This window comes from Falco rusticolus, chromosome 5, assembly GCF_015220075.1.
Source record: "Falco rusticolus isolate bFalRus1 chromosome 5, bFalRus1.pri, whole genome shotgun sequence".
NCBI lineage: Eukaryota > Metazoa > Chordata > Aves > Falconiformes > Falconidae > Falco > Falco rusticolus.
Window position 1 is genome coordinate 67,921,133 of NC_051191.1, and position 15,046 is coordinate 67,936,178.

A 15,046-nucleotide genomic window follows, 5' to 3' on the forward strand; every position below is an offset into this window, starting at 1 on the left:
ATCAGTGATGGCAGTGACAGCAGATAGCTCTAAAGATAACAAAGCTTGCTGTGCTCTTCTTGAAAACCTCCCTGCTCCCCTCCCCCCCATCCCCCCAAATGCTAGATGCACTGAATAGAAATAAATTTTTCTCAGCTACACAGAGTACTAGACCAAATATCAGTGCAACTTATGGCAGAATATCATGTGAATGTGTCCATATCTGGTGTTCTAGACACTTGGAGTACTACGGACAAACTATGATTCATAAGGACAGTCCAACATCATTACACAAACTTGGTTAAACCTTTCTCTTTGGTTTGTTCATTACTGTCTGTCTTCAGGAATAAACATCTGAAGAAAACTAAAATCATACACCTCTGGCATCACAATCAGTAAAGAGGTAACTTCTTGAAAGTTTTTGGATAAAGATTTTAGTCCAGCTTTCTCATCTGCCTAGAAGAAAGGATAAAACCAAAGCTTTCTGTATTGGCTCTACCCAGGGGGAACAAAAAGAAGTTGCTCATCGTCTGTTATGGTCAGATATTCGCCAAACAACTTTGGCAGTGTTGTCCCACTTTCTTACTCCTTCACAAGTGCTATCAGCACAGACTTTACAACAGTAGTTAATCTGATGACCTGTTTATGTCTGGGTTGCTACTGGACATGCATACTCTGCAAACCAAATACACCTTTGTTCACAGCACTCTATGGCATATACTAATCGTAGTCTCCAAGATATACTGGCATATCGCTGCTTTCTCTTGCTCAGGTAGGGATATCCTTTGGTGTCTCAAATCATAAGAACTAAGGAGGATCCCAAATGTATTCCCTTCTTTTCATTGGCCAGTGTACTTACTGGTATCTACCGAATACACCTATGAAGCCATCAATCCCATCTTGCCTTGTATAACATAAATTGAGAGTCCTGGTAATATACATGGCCCCAGCTATTGCCTTTTCCTGAAAAGATGCAGCAGAAGTCATGCACAGTGCCAGTTGTTCTTCCTTTGTAACAGTTTTACCACATATTTGTAATGAAGGATTACATAAGTCCTGCAAGTGGTTTGTGATCGGCTGTAACTGTTGTCAGTACCTTCGGCAGCAGGTCAAAACCAGCTCTAAGTTAAACTGTGATCTTGTAGCTGTAGCATTCTCGTGAGAAAAGGGAGCAATTATCTCAAACTTCGAGGCTAAGCCGGTACTGAAGGTGGTGTGAGGTGTTCATTGAAATATCGGTGTAACAGAATGTCAACATAGTTAATCATAAAGAATGAAACAGCCATTTGATTTGATAGGTAAAATCGGGACAGTTATTCCCTGAACGGTGAACCCGGGTCTGGGACAGATGGCCGACTACAGCCTTTTATTCAGAAACAGGGGGAAGGCTCTTTGATCTGGAAGGTTTCTTCAGGTGTCAGTTCTAGATTCAATGTTTGCATGTTACAGTGGTGTGGCACAACGAAGGAACCAATGATAGCTTTGTAACTTGTGTCGCAAAACCTGTGTTTGGTAGTAAATGACAGTTTTGATTTTTTTTTTTTAAATAATAATCGGGCCCATTCAGACAAGGTCAATTTTTAATACAACTGAGTGCACAAGTGAATTAAGGAGTTAGGGCACTTAACAAATAAAGGGTAGCTTTGTATGTAAAGCAGTCACTGAAATGGGTCATTCATAAGGGCACTCATTGACAGTGAACTTAAGGAAAGAGGCTATGGCAGAAAAAGCTATCATTTCTTTTCATCTTCAGTGTTTGCTGAAACGGCGACCCCACAAAGTCCTGTTTGTGAACTGTCTTACAGCTATCTAGCATGGCCTTATTACAAGAGCTGATATTACAAGAGCTGATCCCTGTTTGTAGCTATTTGACTCTTAACAGTGCTCACTTTATTCTAGGAAGTAACACTAAATTTCTGTGAGCATCTTCATTATGCCTCCACTTAGGGCAGGTGCCTGTCAGAGCAGCGAGCAGGCGCACTAGGCTATAACATATGTATACTTGACTTCGCTTTAGATTATCAAACTTGATGTGATGGCCAAACAGCAGCAGCAAGGAGCTGAGAGATGAGTGAGAAAGGATGGATGTGCCATCTAAAGATACCATTGAAGCACTGCTGAAATAAATGAAGAGAAAGGCTGTTTGCCTTATCTGACCAGTTTTTAATTAACTGTGACAAGTTTTGCAAAGAAGTTCTTTTTCCAGGCATTTGTTAAAGTTCTTACCCTTTTCTGCTCCAGGCTCAGAGAAGGGTTTAGAAATTTTAATTGGAGCAATTAGAGTTATCTCAAAGAACACTTTCTTTTTCCTGTTCCAAGACTTTGCAACGTAAATAAAACACGCTTGCAGAGAGAATTTTTTGTTTGCTGGAGTAGACACATTCAATAACTGGAAGTCTTACTACTGTCATATGAGGGAAGATCTTTCTGATGAGTTAAATTAAGTTTCTGCTTTTTCTATTGCTGCTTCATTCTTTTAACCTTTTAGAAGAGGATAGCAGGGAGAAGTGATTTCAATCAAGGTATTTTAAATCATTATGTCTTTCTTAGAATCACTTGTTTGGTCTACGAGTACTTCTGAAACACATAGAGCTTTTGTAGATCAAAATTTGAAAAAATGGGCTAGTGCAACTTGAGAGTATGCATAATTTATTCTTTATACATTTTGCTTTTTTTGGTACCATTGTAGTTTGGAATGTCTTATATGTGACTTTATGAAAAGAATGACAGTTGAAAATATGTAAACATATATAAAATTATTTTAATCTTTCCACAGTTCAGAGGTGTGTAGCTTGATAGTTCTTAGCAAGTTGAAAAATCAGTGTGTAAAATAACATACTTGTTCCACGTATTTCCAGACTACAAAGAAATCATCAACACCACCTGATTCTAGTATAAAAAAATTCTGATTTTTATATGGCCATTTAATAGGTCATAGGAAGTAAGTAAACGGGAAAAAGCAGAACTGCAGTCATCTGTCAGGGTGTTTTTTCTTTATTGTAGTTATGATCTCATCAAACTGAAAAAAATTTCAGTGGGTTTATTCTTATGCTTTTTTTCGCATGGGGGCAAAAACTATAGAGATTTAGTATTTTTAACTTACTTTGAATTTTTTTTTTCTATATGAATGAGCTTTTTTGTCTTCAGAGACATTTTTTTCTTTCTTTTTATTCATACAAGGGAAAAATCCTAACTAGTTCATTTTAGCACCTCCATCCCCCTCTAGGTGGGGTTTTGTTATATTAGATGATTTTCTTTGTCAATATGTATTACATGGTTTGCTTTGTTACAAATTACAGCGTAGGTATACTTTTCCTTGGAGATGTTAATATTATCCTGCACTTTTTCTTCAGTAGAAATGAAATTTGTGGACTTTTGTTTCCGCAAGTGTGGAACTTTGCAGTGGAAGAGAAAAAATAATTGAAAATGCCATTAACAAGTTGGAAGCTAATTTAAGTGGAAAAAAATATGCATTTTCACTTTAAATAAGAGGGAAGAAAGGAAAAATGAGGAACTAATAGTACATATGTGAATAAAGTTCTACATGATTAAGATTTTAATATTTAATTGACTTTTCTTTAGCTTTTGAATTCACGCTTCTGTAGTCAGTTTTCAACACAATGGCTTGCTACTTGAAAGTAATAGGATGATTGGAATTGGTCTCATATTTATCTTGCTTTTACTGTAATGCTGAAGTTTTGAGGGATTTTGCTTTTGTTTCTTGCTGATTGGAATACTGAGATGAACTGGAAGCTGAGTTTTAATTTTCACTTTAGATGAGGCTTTTGTTGACAAACTTAAGTGTCCTAATATCTGAGGTTTTCATCAGATTTAGAAATCACTGTCTGAATGTATTCATAAAATTGCAAAACAGAGAGATCAGTTTCTTTACCAAGGTAACTGAGCTTCAAAGCAACCGGCTCTCTCCATTATCGATGTGTGTGCAATTTTCAGTACATCTTTCAAAGTTAAGCTCTTTATTAATACAATCAATTTATTTTTTAGGGAAATATGTTGATTGTGTTTGCAAATGCTGGAAATGACAAATGGAAAAATACAGAAATAATTTCTGAAAAAAAAAATACCATGATTATTGGTTCCAAATTTGAATAACTGTATCTTTTTAGTAGCAAAACTCTAATAGTAATGAGACAAATTACACAGGACTCTTATTACACATTCTCTTTTCAGTTTGGTTTTTTTTTGTGTTGCAGAAATAGTAGCTAAAATTACTGGTATTGAGCACTTTCTGAAAAATACTCATAAAAATCCTGGAACTAAACAATTAAAATACTATCCAGTCTCTTCTGGTCCCAGTTAGTAATGATGTTTTCATAAATGAGTCATGCAGGTTGAAGGGCTCTTCCAGAGGTAATTTCATGCAACTTCCTTCTCAAATCAGCAATTTCAAGTCACAGGGATTCCACAACCACTCTGGGCAACCAGTGTTTGGTTGCTCATCTGGTAAAATATTTTATTTATTAACAAGTCAGAATTTTCTGCGCTGCAACTTTTGCCTGTTGCCTATATCCTTCTCCTGTGCGCTTCTGAAAATATTTTTGTTTCCATCATCATCTTGATGGCTTCCAATTAGATAATTCTAGAGAGCTTCGAGATTCCCCCCAAGCCTTCTTTTCTCTTCAGCTGAACAAACCCAGTTCTCTCATCCTCTCCTCTTACATCGTGTGTTCCAGTCCCAACCACCTTGGTGGCTGTCTGTCGGACTCTCTTCAGCTTTTCAATGTCTTCATTGTACTGCGGGAGCCAAAAATTTGGCACAGTACTCCAGCAGTGGTCTTGCAAGAGCTGCATAGAGAGAAATAACTGCTTCCCATCTCCTGGTTGTGTACTTTTGCTAATACAGCCCAGGATGTAGTTGGCCTTGGTTTTGGTTTTGTTGGTTTTTTGGTTTGTTTTTATTTTTACAGCAAGGGCACACTGCTTACTCCCAATTCTTGTTTTATCCAGATTTCATATAATCTGCAAACTTGCTGAAAAGGCTGTCTATCCCATTGTTTAGATTATTAATAAAGGCACTGAACAGTATTGGCCACAGTATCACCCCCTGAGGGTTGTCAATAGTAAGCAGCTACCCATTGGGCTTCATACTGCTAATCACCAGGCTTTGAGCCTGACAATCCAGCTGATTTTCCAGCCACCTTGTTAACTACTTCTCCAGTCTATACATCACCAATTTGGCTACAGGGATGTTTTGAAGGCTGTGTTGAAGGCATTAAGTCAAGACATGCAACACCCATTTCTCACCATTTACCCACACCACCAGTTACTTCATAGTAGAAGAAAATCAGGTTAGGTACTGATTTGTCCTTCTACACAATTATAGATCTATTTGATCTTACAGATCTATAAAATAATTTCTAAAATTAACAATGATAGTTAATAATGAACTGATCAGTGTTCGTGAAATTTTCCTTTGGGTATAACATTTGTGTTTCATTGTAATTAATTGGAACTAGGTTGCTAAAATTTTTCAAAGGTTTAGACGTGAAAGGTTGACAGAAAAGCCATCTAAACTTTAAGTACAAAATGTGTAACATTCACTTAGGCCTGGACTACCTGTTGGAGAATAAAACCAATTATTTCTTATTTAATTAAAACTGTCCAGTCCACTGAATGATGCAAGGATCCTGCACAGAACATCATATTTGATTGTATAAAGACATGAGTAGGCCAGTTAAGATTAAAAAAAGTCAGAATTACAGCTGTGTTTTTTAATTCCACATCATATTTTTTGTCAAATTTTTAAAAAAGGAATGTATGAGAGAGCATATTTTTCTTATTCTCTGTGTGGTACCTGCTGCCTGATTTTGTAGGTTCTGCAGGAAATGGAAGGCATGTCCTTTTTTGCTTTGGAAAGTGCTTATCTTGTGCTACTGAGAGATAAGTTGCTGTATTTTTAAGCCTACTCCGCTATAAGAACATCATTGCATAAAAGTGCACGTTCACATTTCTACCAAATCCTATGCAAAATCAGAGGCAGGAGTAACTGAAGGAATAACAGTGCATGATATGGCCAGGTTCTGAAGGAAGAAGAGGTTCTGATTAAATCCCTTCATTTTTATGTACATGTGTATGATTTCTTAGTATTTTTGAGAAATAGTGCCAATATTGCTCAGTGTTGAGGACTCCTTCAATTCTAAACTATGTTCTCGAATTTTCAATTATTTTGGCATTTCTTGTCAAGAAAAAACCCCGCAGAATCTGTCATTCCTTATGGTGCATTAAAATCACTTTATCACAGCTATTTACATATCCGATGTTCTCAGTACATTTGATCAGCAGTTCTATGTCATTATGCTGACCAGAAAAATTACAGTATTGTTTCTCATAGGGGTACTGTAGTACTTTGCAGACCTATTTGGTAGATGTATTATGATGCGCACCTTGATTTTATATCTTTTTTGAAGTGGATTTTCTTATTTTTTTTTAAAGGAAGATAGCTATTATTAACTAAAAATTGGTAGTGATGAAGTACCAACCCCAACTTTGGTTAAATGGCCACACTGTTTAAAACTTCTGACTATTTCTAGCCATCAGTTTCTAGTTATTGAATCCCAGTGGTTTTAAGACAGAACAATATGTACTGAATTTGTGTTGCCAGTGAAGGTACTTTAAAGTTGTGATCAATTTGCACTATAACTTCTGTTTTGATTTTTTTCCCCCTGAAGACAAATTATGCTCCTGCAGTCATTATTTGAACTCTGGTCAATATATCGATATCATTTCTAAGTTGTAGACACACAAAGTGGACATGGTCTACCTGTACTGGTAGCTCTAGCACCAAGCAGGTAATAAAGTGACCCTCCACCTAAAGATTTTCTTGTTTATGTCAAGTAATTGTAAAAACTCTAGTAGCTTGTAGTAATGGGGTACTAAACATGAAACTTGGAACAGAAATTGTATAATTGAGCATTCTTCAATATTCTTGGGAATGTTGTCAAGATACCTTGTAGCTAGACATTCCCACTGGTTAAACTGAAAAAGAAATATGTTGCATATTTTTAATAGTAATAATAATTATCAATGAAAAGCATGCATGTTGCACATAATTTGAGAGCTACTAGCTTTTTTTTAACCTTTCTGTTGTCTTTTTTAAAATAAAGGATTCATTGAATGTATAAAAACCCTAAAAATATAAAGCATATATATAAGAGCCACCCCTTGTTATATTAAGTTGCATTCAAAGTTAAGCAGAAGTTGAAGTTTACTAATCCATTAAGGAACAGTATCAGTTACATGTTTTAAGTTCTTTATGTGTGAAAGCAGAACAATGGAGTAATGCTTTATTACTTTATCAGAATGGATAACTTGCAAGGATTGAAGGATTAAGTTTTGTATCTTTCTGATCCTGATATGTGTGTGTGGTCCTATGCTTTTAATTATTGTGCAAAGTCCTGTTCTGAAGATAAAAATATTAATTTTCATTCATCTGTGTGGGGTGTGTCCATAATAGAATCTGAATGCATCAGAGATATGATATATTAGCATTTCTCCATTCTGCCACTGAAAGGTAAGTATGTAACCTGTATTTCACAATTAAGAAGGATATCTACTCAGTGTCTTCCTTCAGCAGCCACACTTAAATCTGTGTTCTAGGGAGGTTCAGTCTGCCTGTAGCCCTGCTTTTAGGCTTTTCAGAATAGTAGGCATGTTGCCAAAATTAAGTCCTTACTATGCAGTCAAGAGGTGGGAGGTGGTTTTCAGCAGGTTATGTCATCCGAATCACAGGGAAATTACTTAAGATGGTAGCAGTAGGACATTTCCTTTGCTGAAGTGCAAAGCATCAATTCAGACTGTGGAGGTACAGGCATTTCTAAAGAGAAAAGCTTAGAAGAATTTTCCATATGTGGAAACGCTGTGCAATGTAAATAGCAGACACTGGTGTGTCAGCATCTCTTTTAGTGACATGCTGTTCTCTTACTGTGTATTCCATATATTCCATTTCTATAGTAGTAGTTGCTTTTATGTTCTCAGGTCAGAGACCACATCTCTGCACAAGTGGAAATTATCTAGTATGTAATTGCACTACTAAAATAAAAATAGTAAATCGTTTAAAATAGGCTTTCGGCCTATTATTTTTTTACCTTTTATCTTTTGTTTTCTCGGTTTCTAGAATTTTACAAGATTTTGTTTTAATTTCTTTTCTATTATTAAGCTCTGTTTCATTTTATTCTACAATAATAGTCCTTGGATGGTTGTATAATTGATGTGATAGGAACAGCTGGAGATACAACTTTCTGTATTTAGTGAAAGCTCGTGCAATTCAGAATAGGATACTTTTCACTCTTGGATCTTTCTTTACCTTTTTAAGCTCAAAATTTAATCTTCAGAATTATTCCTTTTTTCCCTGACTTTTGAAGTTTTGAGAAGCAACTTTTTATTTTAATCCTGAAATTTTGGGGGATTCAAACTCTCTTTTCTTCCTATACCATATAAGCTTTTTATAAGTGGATGTGAATTTGAACGTGCCACCAACATGTGATTGGGGCATCTTTCCTTTAACTATGGACTGTTTTTCCTAGCTTGCTCTTAGAGGAGTTAAATGACATTATTGGAGTTCTGTTGTTTATATGTATATTCTTGGTAGGTGCTGTTGTAGCCAAGCAGAGATTACAGAATAATTTGGTATTACAGCAGTATATGATGTGTGGTACAATAAACGTTCTCAAATACCACCTCACATAATGTGCCGTGTGAATTTACGAAAAGGATGGTATGTGCCTTAACATCTCTGTTCCTCTCAGCCTGGGAATTGCAGGAAAGACATGAGAATAATGAGAAGGGACTGGAGGATGTGGTGCGCATATGAGCCTCTCCAGAGGGATAGTCAGAAGTTATGTTTCTTTCTTATTCAGATGTTTGCGTATTTCTACAAGGAGTGCGGTTCACTTCAGCCAAATAGATACAGGCTTGCTGTTCCAGAACAGTGAAGTACCTGGATGCCTCTCCACCAATATGCTGCTCGGTGAATCTATGAATGGAGTTCCCAGAGTCCACTCTGCAAACTTCAGATATGGAGATTTTTCAGAAGGAAGCCACTCCTACCGCTGGAGTTGTACAAAAGCCTCCTTGGGAAATTTCTGAAGGCTCCAGTCTAGCTAGAATGTCATACATACTAAGATATTGAAAAGGTGCCTGTAACAACATTGTGCCAGTGGCAAGACAGAAACTCATTGCTGTCCAGAGCTCATGAGAAGGACTGACAGCCACAATATCTTGGAATTAAGGTGCAGTTCTTGAATCAGCACATTAGAACTGGCTGAGATGGAAACAGGGGAAAAATATACCACAGCTACCTTAAAGAGGGCAGCTGAGATCATTCCCTGTGGAGGAAGACCAAGGATACTGAAAAAGAGTCATGTTTTCCATGACAGGTACTGGTAAGAGCACTGAGAAACAGGTGGAGGTGTTGGATCTGCTTCCCTTCATATTTCTAAATGCTTATGCTGTTCTTGAGTGTTAGAAGCTCGTCACAGCTTATTCTTATTAAGACTATGAAGCACTATGATTTTTGTCTCTGATCCTTGATTGGGGGTAGTAAGATAAGTTCTGAGTTTCTTATATGGCAGTCTGTCCTATGCTTAGTTGAAATGACATTTTTAAAGCAAATTCAACCTCATGCTGAGCTTCTTTTCTAACATTTTGTATGGCAGCATAACCAAATGAATCTCTGAAATACTACCTCTGAAGAGGTGGCAACTGGAATAGTAAGCAGTGGAGACAGACTGGAAAAATAGTTTAATTGATGTGGCTCAAGAAAAATGCCGAGGATGGAGTAGGTAATAAAAGTGACATGAGGGTGTTGGTCCAGTTTGTGCTGATGATGTCCTGTGTGCTGACAGCTTCTTTTTTCTTCTTCTGAGGGTGGGCATAGGAAATGGTAGTAGATACAGGTTCAGTTGGTTGGGCTGACTGCTTTGAAAAAGCTTACGGCCCTTCTAAGGAGATGATCATAGAGATAATGCCTGCAGTCTTTAGAGGGCCCTATCAACAACACCCTGGAAAGAGCATCTTAGTGTAGTATGTTCCCCTCCTTAGATTTAATACCAGCATATTCAAGGTAAAGTGGCTGCCTCACTGATAAAACCTCTTGAATAGGTAGAAGCCATACCTGTAGAGAAAAAAGAAGCATGCTCCTAACCCTGCAGGCAGCTGGAAAAGTGGAAGAGTGCTGGAGACCAACAGTGTGGAAGGCTGGGGATGAGAAATTACTGATTATGGTGTGATTCAGATGTCTGTTGACAAAAATAGCAGAGAAGTATGCATGCTGCCCTTTCTTTGGGCATGTACATTACAGGCAGATAGATGACATCTTAGGGCCAAAATAAATGTCTGGTCAGGCTGCTTAGATTTGAGTAAATCCATTATGTGAATATAGGTACAGGTAAGTAGAAGAATAATAATGGTATTGTTCCACTCTGGTCTATGTGGTGTCAGTGATACATGACCAGAAATGACCAGAAGCTCTAAAGTTACCTGTTGTCTATGACAGAAGCAAATATATTTAAAGGGGTTTTCTGGGTTTTGTGTTTGGTTTTTTTTTCAGTGTTGGCGGGTGAGGTTTTTTGTTTTCTCCTCCAGAAAATACCACCCTACTCTGCAAACATACATGTAAAAAAAGCTTCTCGGGAAATACACAACTGTAGTATTTAAAGACAGACGAACCTTCTACTGGGTTTTCTGGTTACTACCATTCATAGGCATCAACTTAAGCAAATGGCCTTGTGCCAAATATATGCAGAATTCTTCTTGTGGCCCTTGTCATATCACTACGCATTTCTATCTTGCTCACTTCACAGCTATGTAAGAGCACTTAACAGTCTTACAAGATAAGTAGTGTTTCCAGTATTTTGAAAAGCACTATACAACTCTACCATTCTCATTCAAATAATCATATGGAGCAAGTTGCATGTATGGCTACCATACAAAATGTTATGTCTTCACCATGTCTGTTGAAAGTATGAGTTTGTGGATAGATTTTTTGATTTGTCTTTTAGGTGTTTCAGGGGAGCCATGGCTACACTGTGTGTGCACATATGCTATTTGTTGTTAGGTCAGCTGGTAGCACAGTTCGTACTCTATGGGCACCAAAGTATTTTTATGTCATATAATATTAACATTCTAACAGTATTCACATTCCTACATTTAACATTAGTGTGTGGTGTAAGGCCAATATTATTGTAAGACAAATAATGAAAAAGCAGAGTAGATACTATATTGTTTCTCCTGTATTCCTACTTGTTGGTTTGAAACCCGTAACTACGTTATATGGTAGAACAAGTTGTTTCAGCATTCTAACATTTTATTCCTTAGTGAGCAGTCTGAAGAATGCTAGTTCCATGAATGCACATCAACAGAAATATCACACAGACTTTTGTCCTCCTGTCTGCATACTGTGAGCTTCTAGAGCAATGTACTATCCAGTCACGTGCTTTCAGCTTTATTTGAGGCCCAGTGGAGAACGATTTTCATCACGCATAGTTAAACATTGCTACTCTGGGGTGTAAAAAAAGTTGGAAAAGAAGTGTGATCGGTACAGCTGCACCCTATAGCTTGTTGAAACATAAACCACATCATTATTGTTTTCAGTAAGCATCTAGTCAAATAAATTATTTGTATGTCTTCCATGAGAAACTAGTAATGGTTTAGATTAGTTTAGCAGCCAGATGATAGGGTTTTTTGGTGTACTCAGCTGTCATTTCAGTGGTTTATTTTGAGTAAGTAGGTAGTGCAAGATGCAGTTTCTTATGTGCCTTTTTAACTGAGGCTGTGATTCTGTTAAATGAACTTTTCCCTGTCCTTTCTTTCATATGATAAATGATAAAACAAAGTGTATAAACGGGTAACATCAGAAGGCAGCACTGAATTATGCTGTGTTGGAAAGGGAAGCTTCTAGTAACTTTGTTTATTTGATAGATGGGACAAAATGACATTATGCTAACTCTTGCTTTCTTTGCTGCTGCTACAGGAGATCCATCGTCGATTTGAAAATGCTCCTGACACAGCCAAGACAAAGGCTCTGCAAACTGTTATTGAGATGAAGGTAAATGATTGCATATAGGCAGCAGTAGAGTTTGTTCTCTGGAAAATGGGTTTTCATATGAAAGGTGACTACCAAATGCCATACGCTTCTGTTCAGTCTTCTAATTTAAAATAAGTATATTTATTTTATGCTATTCTATTATCTATTTTGCTTTATTTGTTATTATTGATCAGTGAAGAGACAGAGCTGCCTCATGACACAATAGAAACCTGCCTTCTGTCTACCTGCAGCAGTATATACAGATTTCTTTTGGTTAACCTAGAGTCTGTTGTATTACAAGGATGGAAATGATGGATTAGTAGGTTTTTATGATGATGTGGGTTATTTTCTTTTTACAGTATCAGCATTTGAAATACTGTTTTGCATTCTGTGTGTCAACAAAATTACAATTTGCAAACTCAAAACCCACTTAAATAATAGGTCATATAGCTAGAAAGATGTCTGTATGCCATCATAAACCTAACTTTTTTAGATGAATTTGTGATTGAATTCTTAAACCATTAACTCAAGTAATATAATGGAACTATGGCAATTTGCCAAGAACTCAGGAGCCACAAAGTGGAGTGTGTGGTTTACACAGCTTTATGCAATCATATTTCATATTGTATGGTCCATAAAGTATATCAGATAGGGTTTGGACAAATACAATTAGAAAAAACGGAAATTGTCTTTGCAAACTATACTCTTCCATTTTCATATCTTTCTCCCTACTTCTTTGTCTGTGCCTTTCTCTTTTATTTTCCTTTTTTCCTATTCCAACTCTTTCCATTCCTTCTCAATATTTTCCATAGAAATTCTCCATCTTTCTACTCTGGAGCCTTTAATTTACCGTCTTGCTTTTATTAGTCATCTTTGTGGTCCATAGTAATGAAAACTAATTGACCATCTGGTAACAATAAGCTGTCTTTACTATCAAAAGAGAAACACCGGTATTTCTGGGAAATGATGTAAGCACTGAAACTGAATACTGTTGTAAATTACAACATACCACTTCACCTTACTACTTCTCTTAAGTTTTCGTGGCAAAAATCCACTTTACTGATTTTAACTTAAGCATCAAAAACTAAGCAGGAGAGCCAACTAGATCTTCATAATGGGCCTTCAGAAAAAAATCTTCTTATGAATGAAAACCTGTATGTGAAAATGTTTCATGCTTTTTTTCAGTTGTGCGTTGATTATCAGACCAAAAACAGTTATGAAGAATTGCTCTATGAAAGAGTGGATAGTTTCGAATCCTACCTGTATTTCAGGAAAGACGAAATATTTTTGAGAGATTAAATAAAAAAATAGACTGTTTTAAGAGGTTACAATTCATAAATAATACCTGTGTTTATTTGGATGCATGAAGCTCTGTGTGCTGTATGAATCTGTTCTTGCTGTTTCTAACACATAAGACTTCTAAAGAAACAGTAAATCAAGCAGATTGAAAACCTGTAAAACTATGAGGATAATAGTAGATGGACATTTTTATTTTTTGAGCTGTGTATTTTTTAACCATGAAATGTTTTTTATGTTGTATATGTGAGCCAGAAGACTTTAGGGATCCCCAACTGCTTTATCCACTCAAAACTAGATTGTCCACTCAAAACTAGATTGTTGCATCTTTTCCTTGCTTGTGGTGTTTTTTATGTCCTCTATTTCTGACCCCACTCAATTTAGTAGTAGCACAAACTCATGTTTTTGCCATTCTTGCAGTCAAATTTTGCTGCTTCCATTTGGTTAGAATTAAATTTCTCTGGTTCGTGCTGGCTTTGCATTACAAGGCAACCTTTTTTCATATTCCTTTATTTCTTCACCATACACAGTGTCCCTCGCCCCTAGCCATGTTTTCTTTCAGTACTAAACTCTTGCTTTCCTTGAAAGGGATAAAAAAAAATGAAAAATGAGTACTTGGGCACTCAGCCAGATGCTATGTAAAGAGGTGTAGGCTGATTTCTGTAGGAACTTCAGGAGTAAATTTCAAGGAGAGGGACACGTCCAAGAAATTATTTCCTTTTTTTTTTTTGCTCCAATGGTATGTTAAAAAATCATCTAACTGCGTATCTTTATCTGTCTCTTCTAATAATTTTCAGGATTCAAAAATTTCTTCCATGGAGCGTGGCCTCCGGGATTTGGAAGAGGAGATTCAGATGTTGAAGTCAAATGGAGCTCTGAGCACAGAGGAACGTGAAGAAGAAATGAAGCAAATGGAGGTGTATCGTAGTCACTCCAAATTCATGAAAAATAAGGTATTGAGAAATCAAATAACAGTGATAAGATAAACTGAGCTTAGAGAACAGATGAGAGAAATGTTCATAATTCAGTTAGGAGTTACAGTCTGGGTTCCCATTCACGTGCTGGGAAACAATTTATTTGTATTCTGACATGAAACCACTAAAATAACTTTAAAATATTTAAGAGGATTTTGAATTGAAATTTAAAAATACTATAATAATGGTTCAGTAAGTTCAACGGCCCAAATTTAGATTTTACTGTCACATCTGACTTTCTTTTATTTCAAAAGGGTTTTGTGTTTGTCTTTAGACCATTGCTAATCTATTATAAATTTAGGTTTTATTTGGTCTAGAGTCTTTTCAAATGTAGTCTATTGAAAAAGGAGTGTTTCTTTTTGCAACCATTGTACTATAACTAGTAGGTCCTTTTATTATGTAATGGCTGAAAAGAGCATGAACTGTCACTATAGTGGCTTTGAATTATACTCTGCTTCCAGTAGTGGCATCAGAACGAGAGTAGATTTGTTGGGAACACAGGGCAAATACAGCAGTGAGACATGTTGATCCTCAGGTATAAAGATGGACACCAACTACAGAATTGGCTACAGCCAAAAGTCAATTCATTCTTTGTCTCTCCCAAAGAAGTGTTTCTCAGTCTTTTAGTGGGCCCTAATATTTTGTAATGAAAAATCAGGCCACCTTGTACAGCACATTTAAGTATATTGTGAGCAGTCCTGCTTTTCTTAGCTTTTTTGTACTCTCTGCAAGCAGTGTACAAATTCCTGGAACA

General features: G+C 36.5%; 1 protein-coding gene across 18 annotated transcripts in view; it reads left to right on the forward strand.

Annotated features, from left to right (window-relative positions):
* The window catches only part of ERC1 (ELKS/RAB6-interacting/CAST family member 1), a 302,189-nt gene that overhangs the window by 70,538 nt on the left and 216,605 nt on the right, over positions 1–15,046 (forward strand). For all 18 annotated transcript variants that reach the window (XM_037388425.1, XM_037388439.1, XM_037388433.1 and 15 more), the window contains exons 4-5: positions 11,969–12,043; positions 14,116–14,271. In XM_037388425.1, the coding sequence (XP_037244322.1) occupies positions 11,969–12,043; positions 14,116–14,271 (231 nt within the window). The remainder of the gene's footprint in view (positions 1–11,968; positions 12,044–14,115; positions 14,272–15,046) is intronic.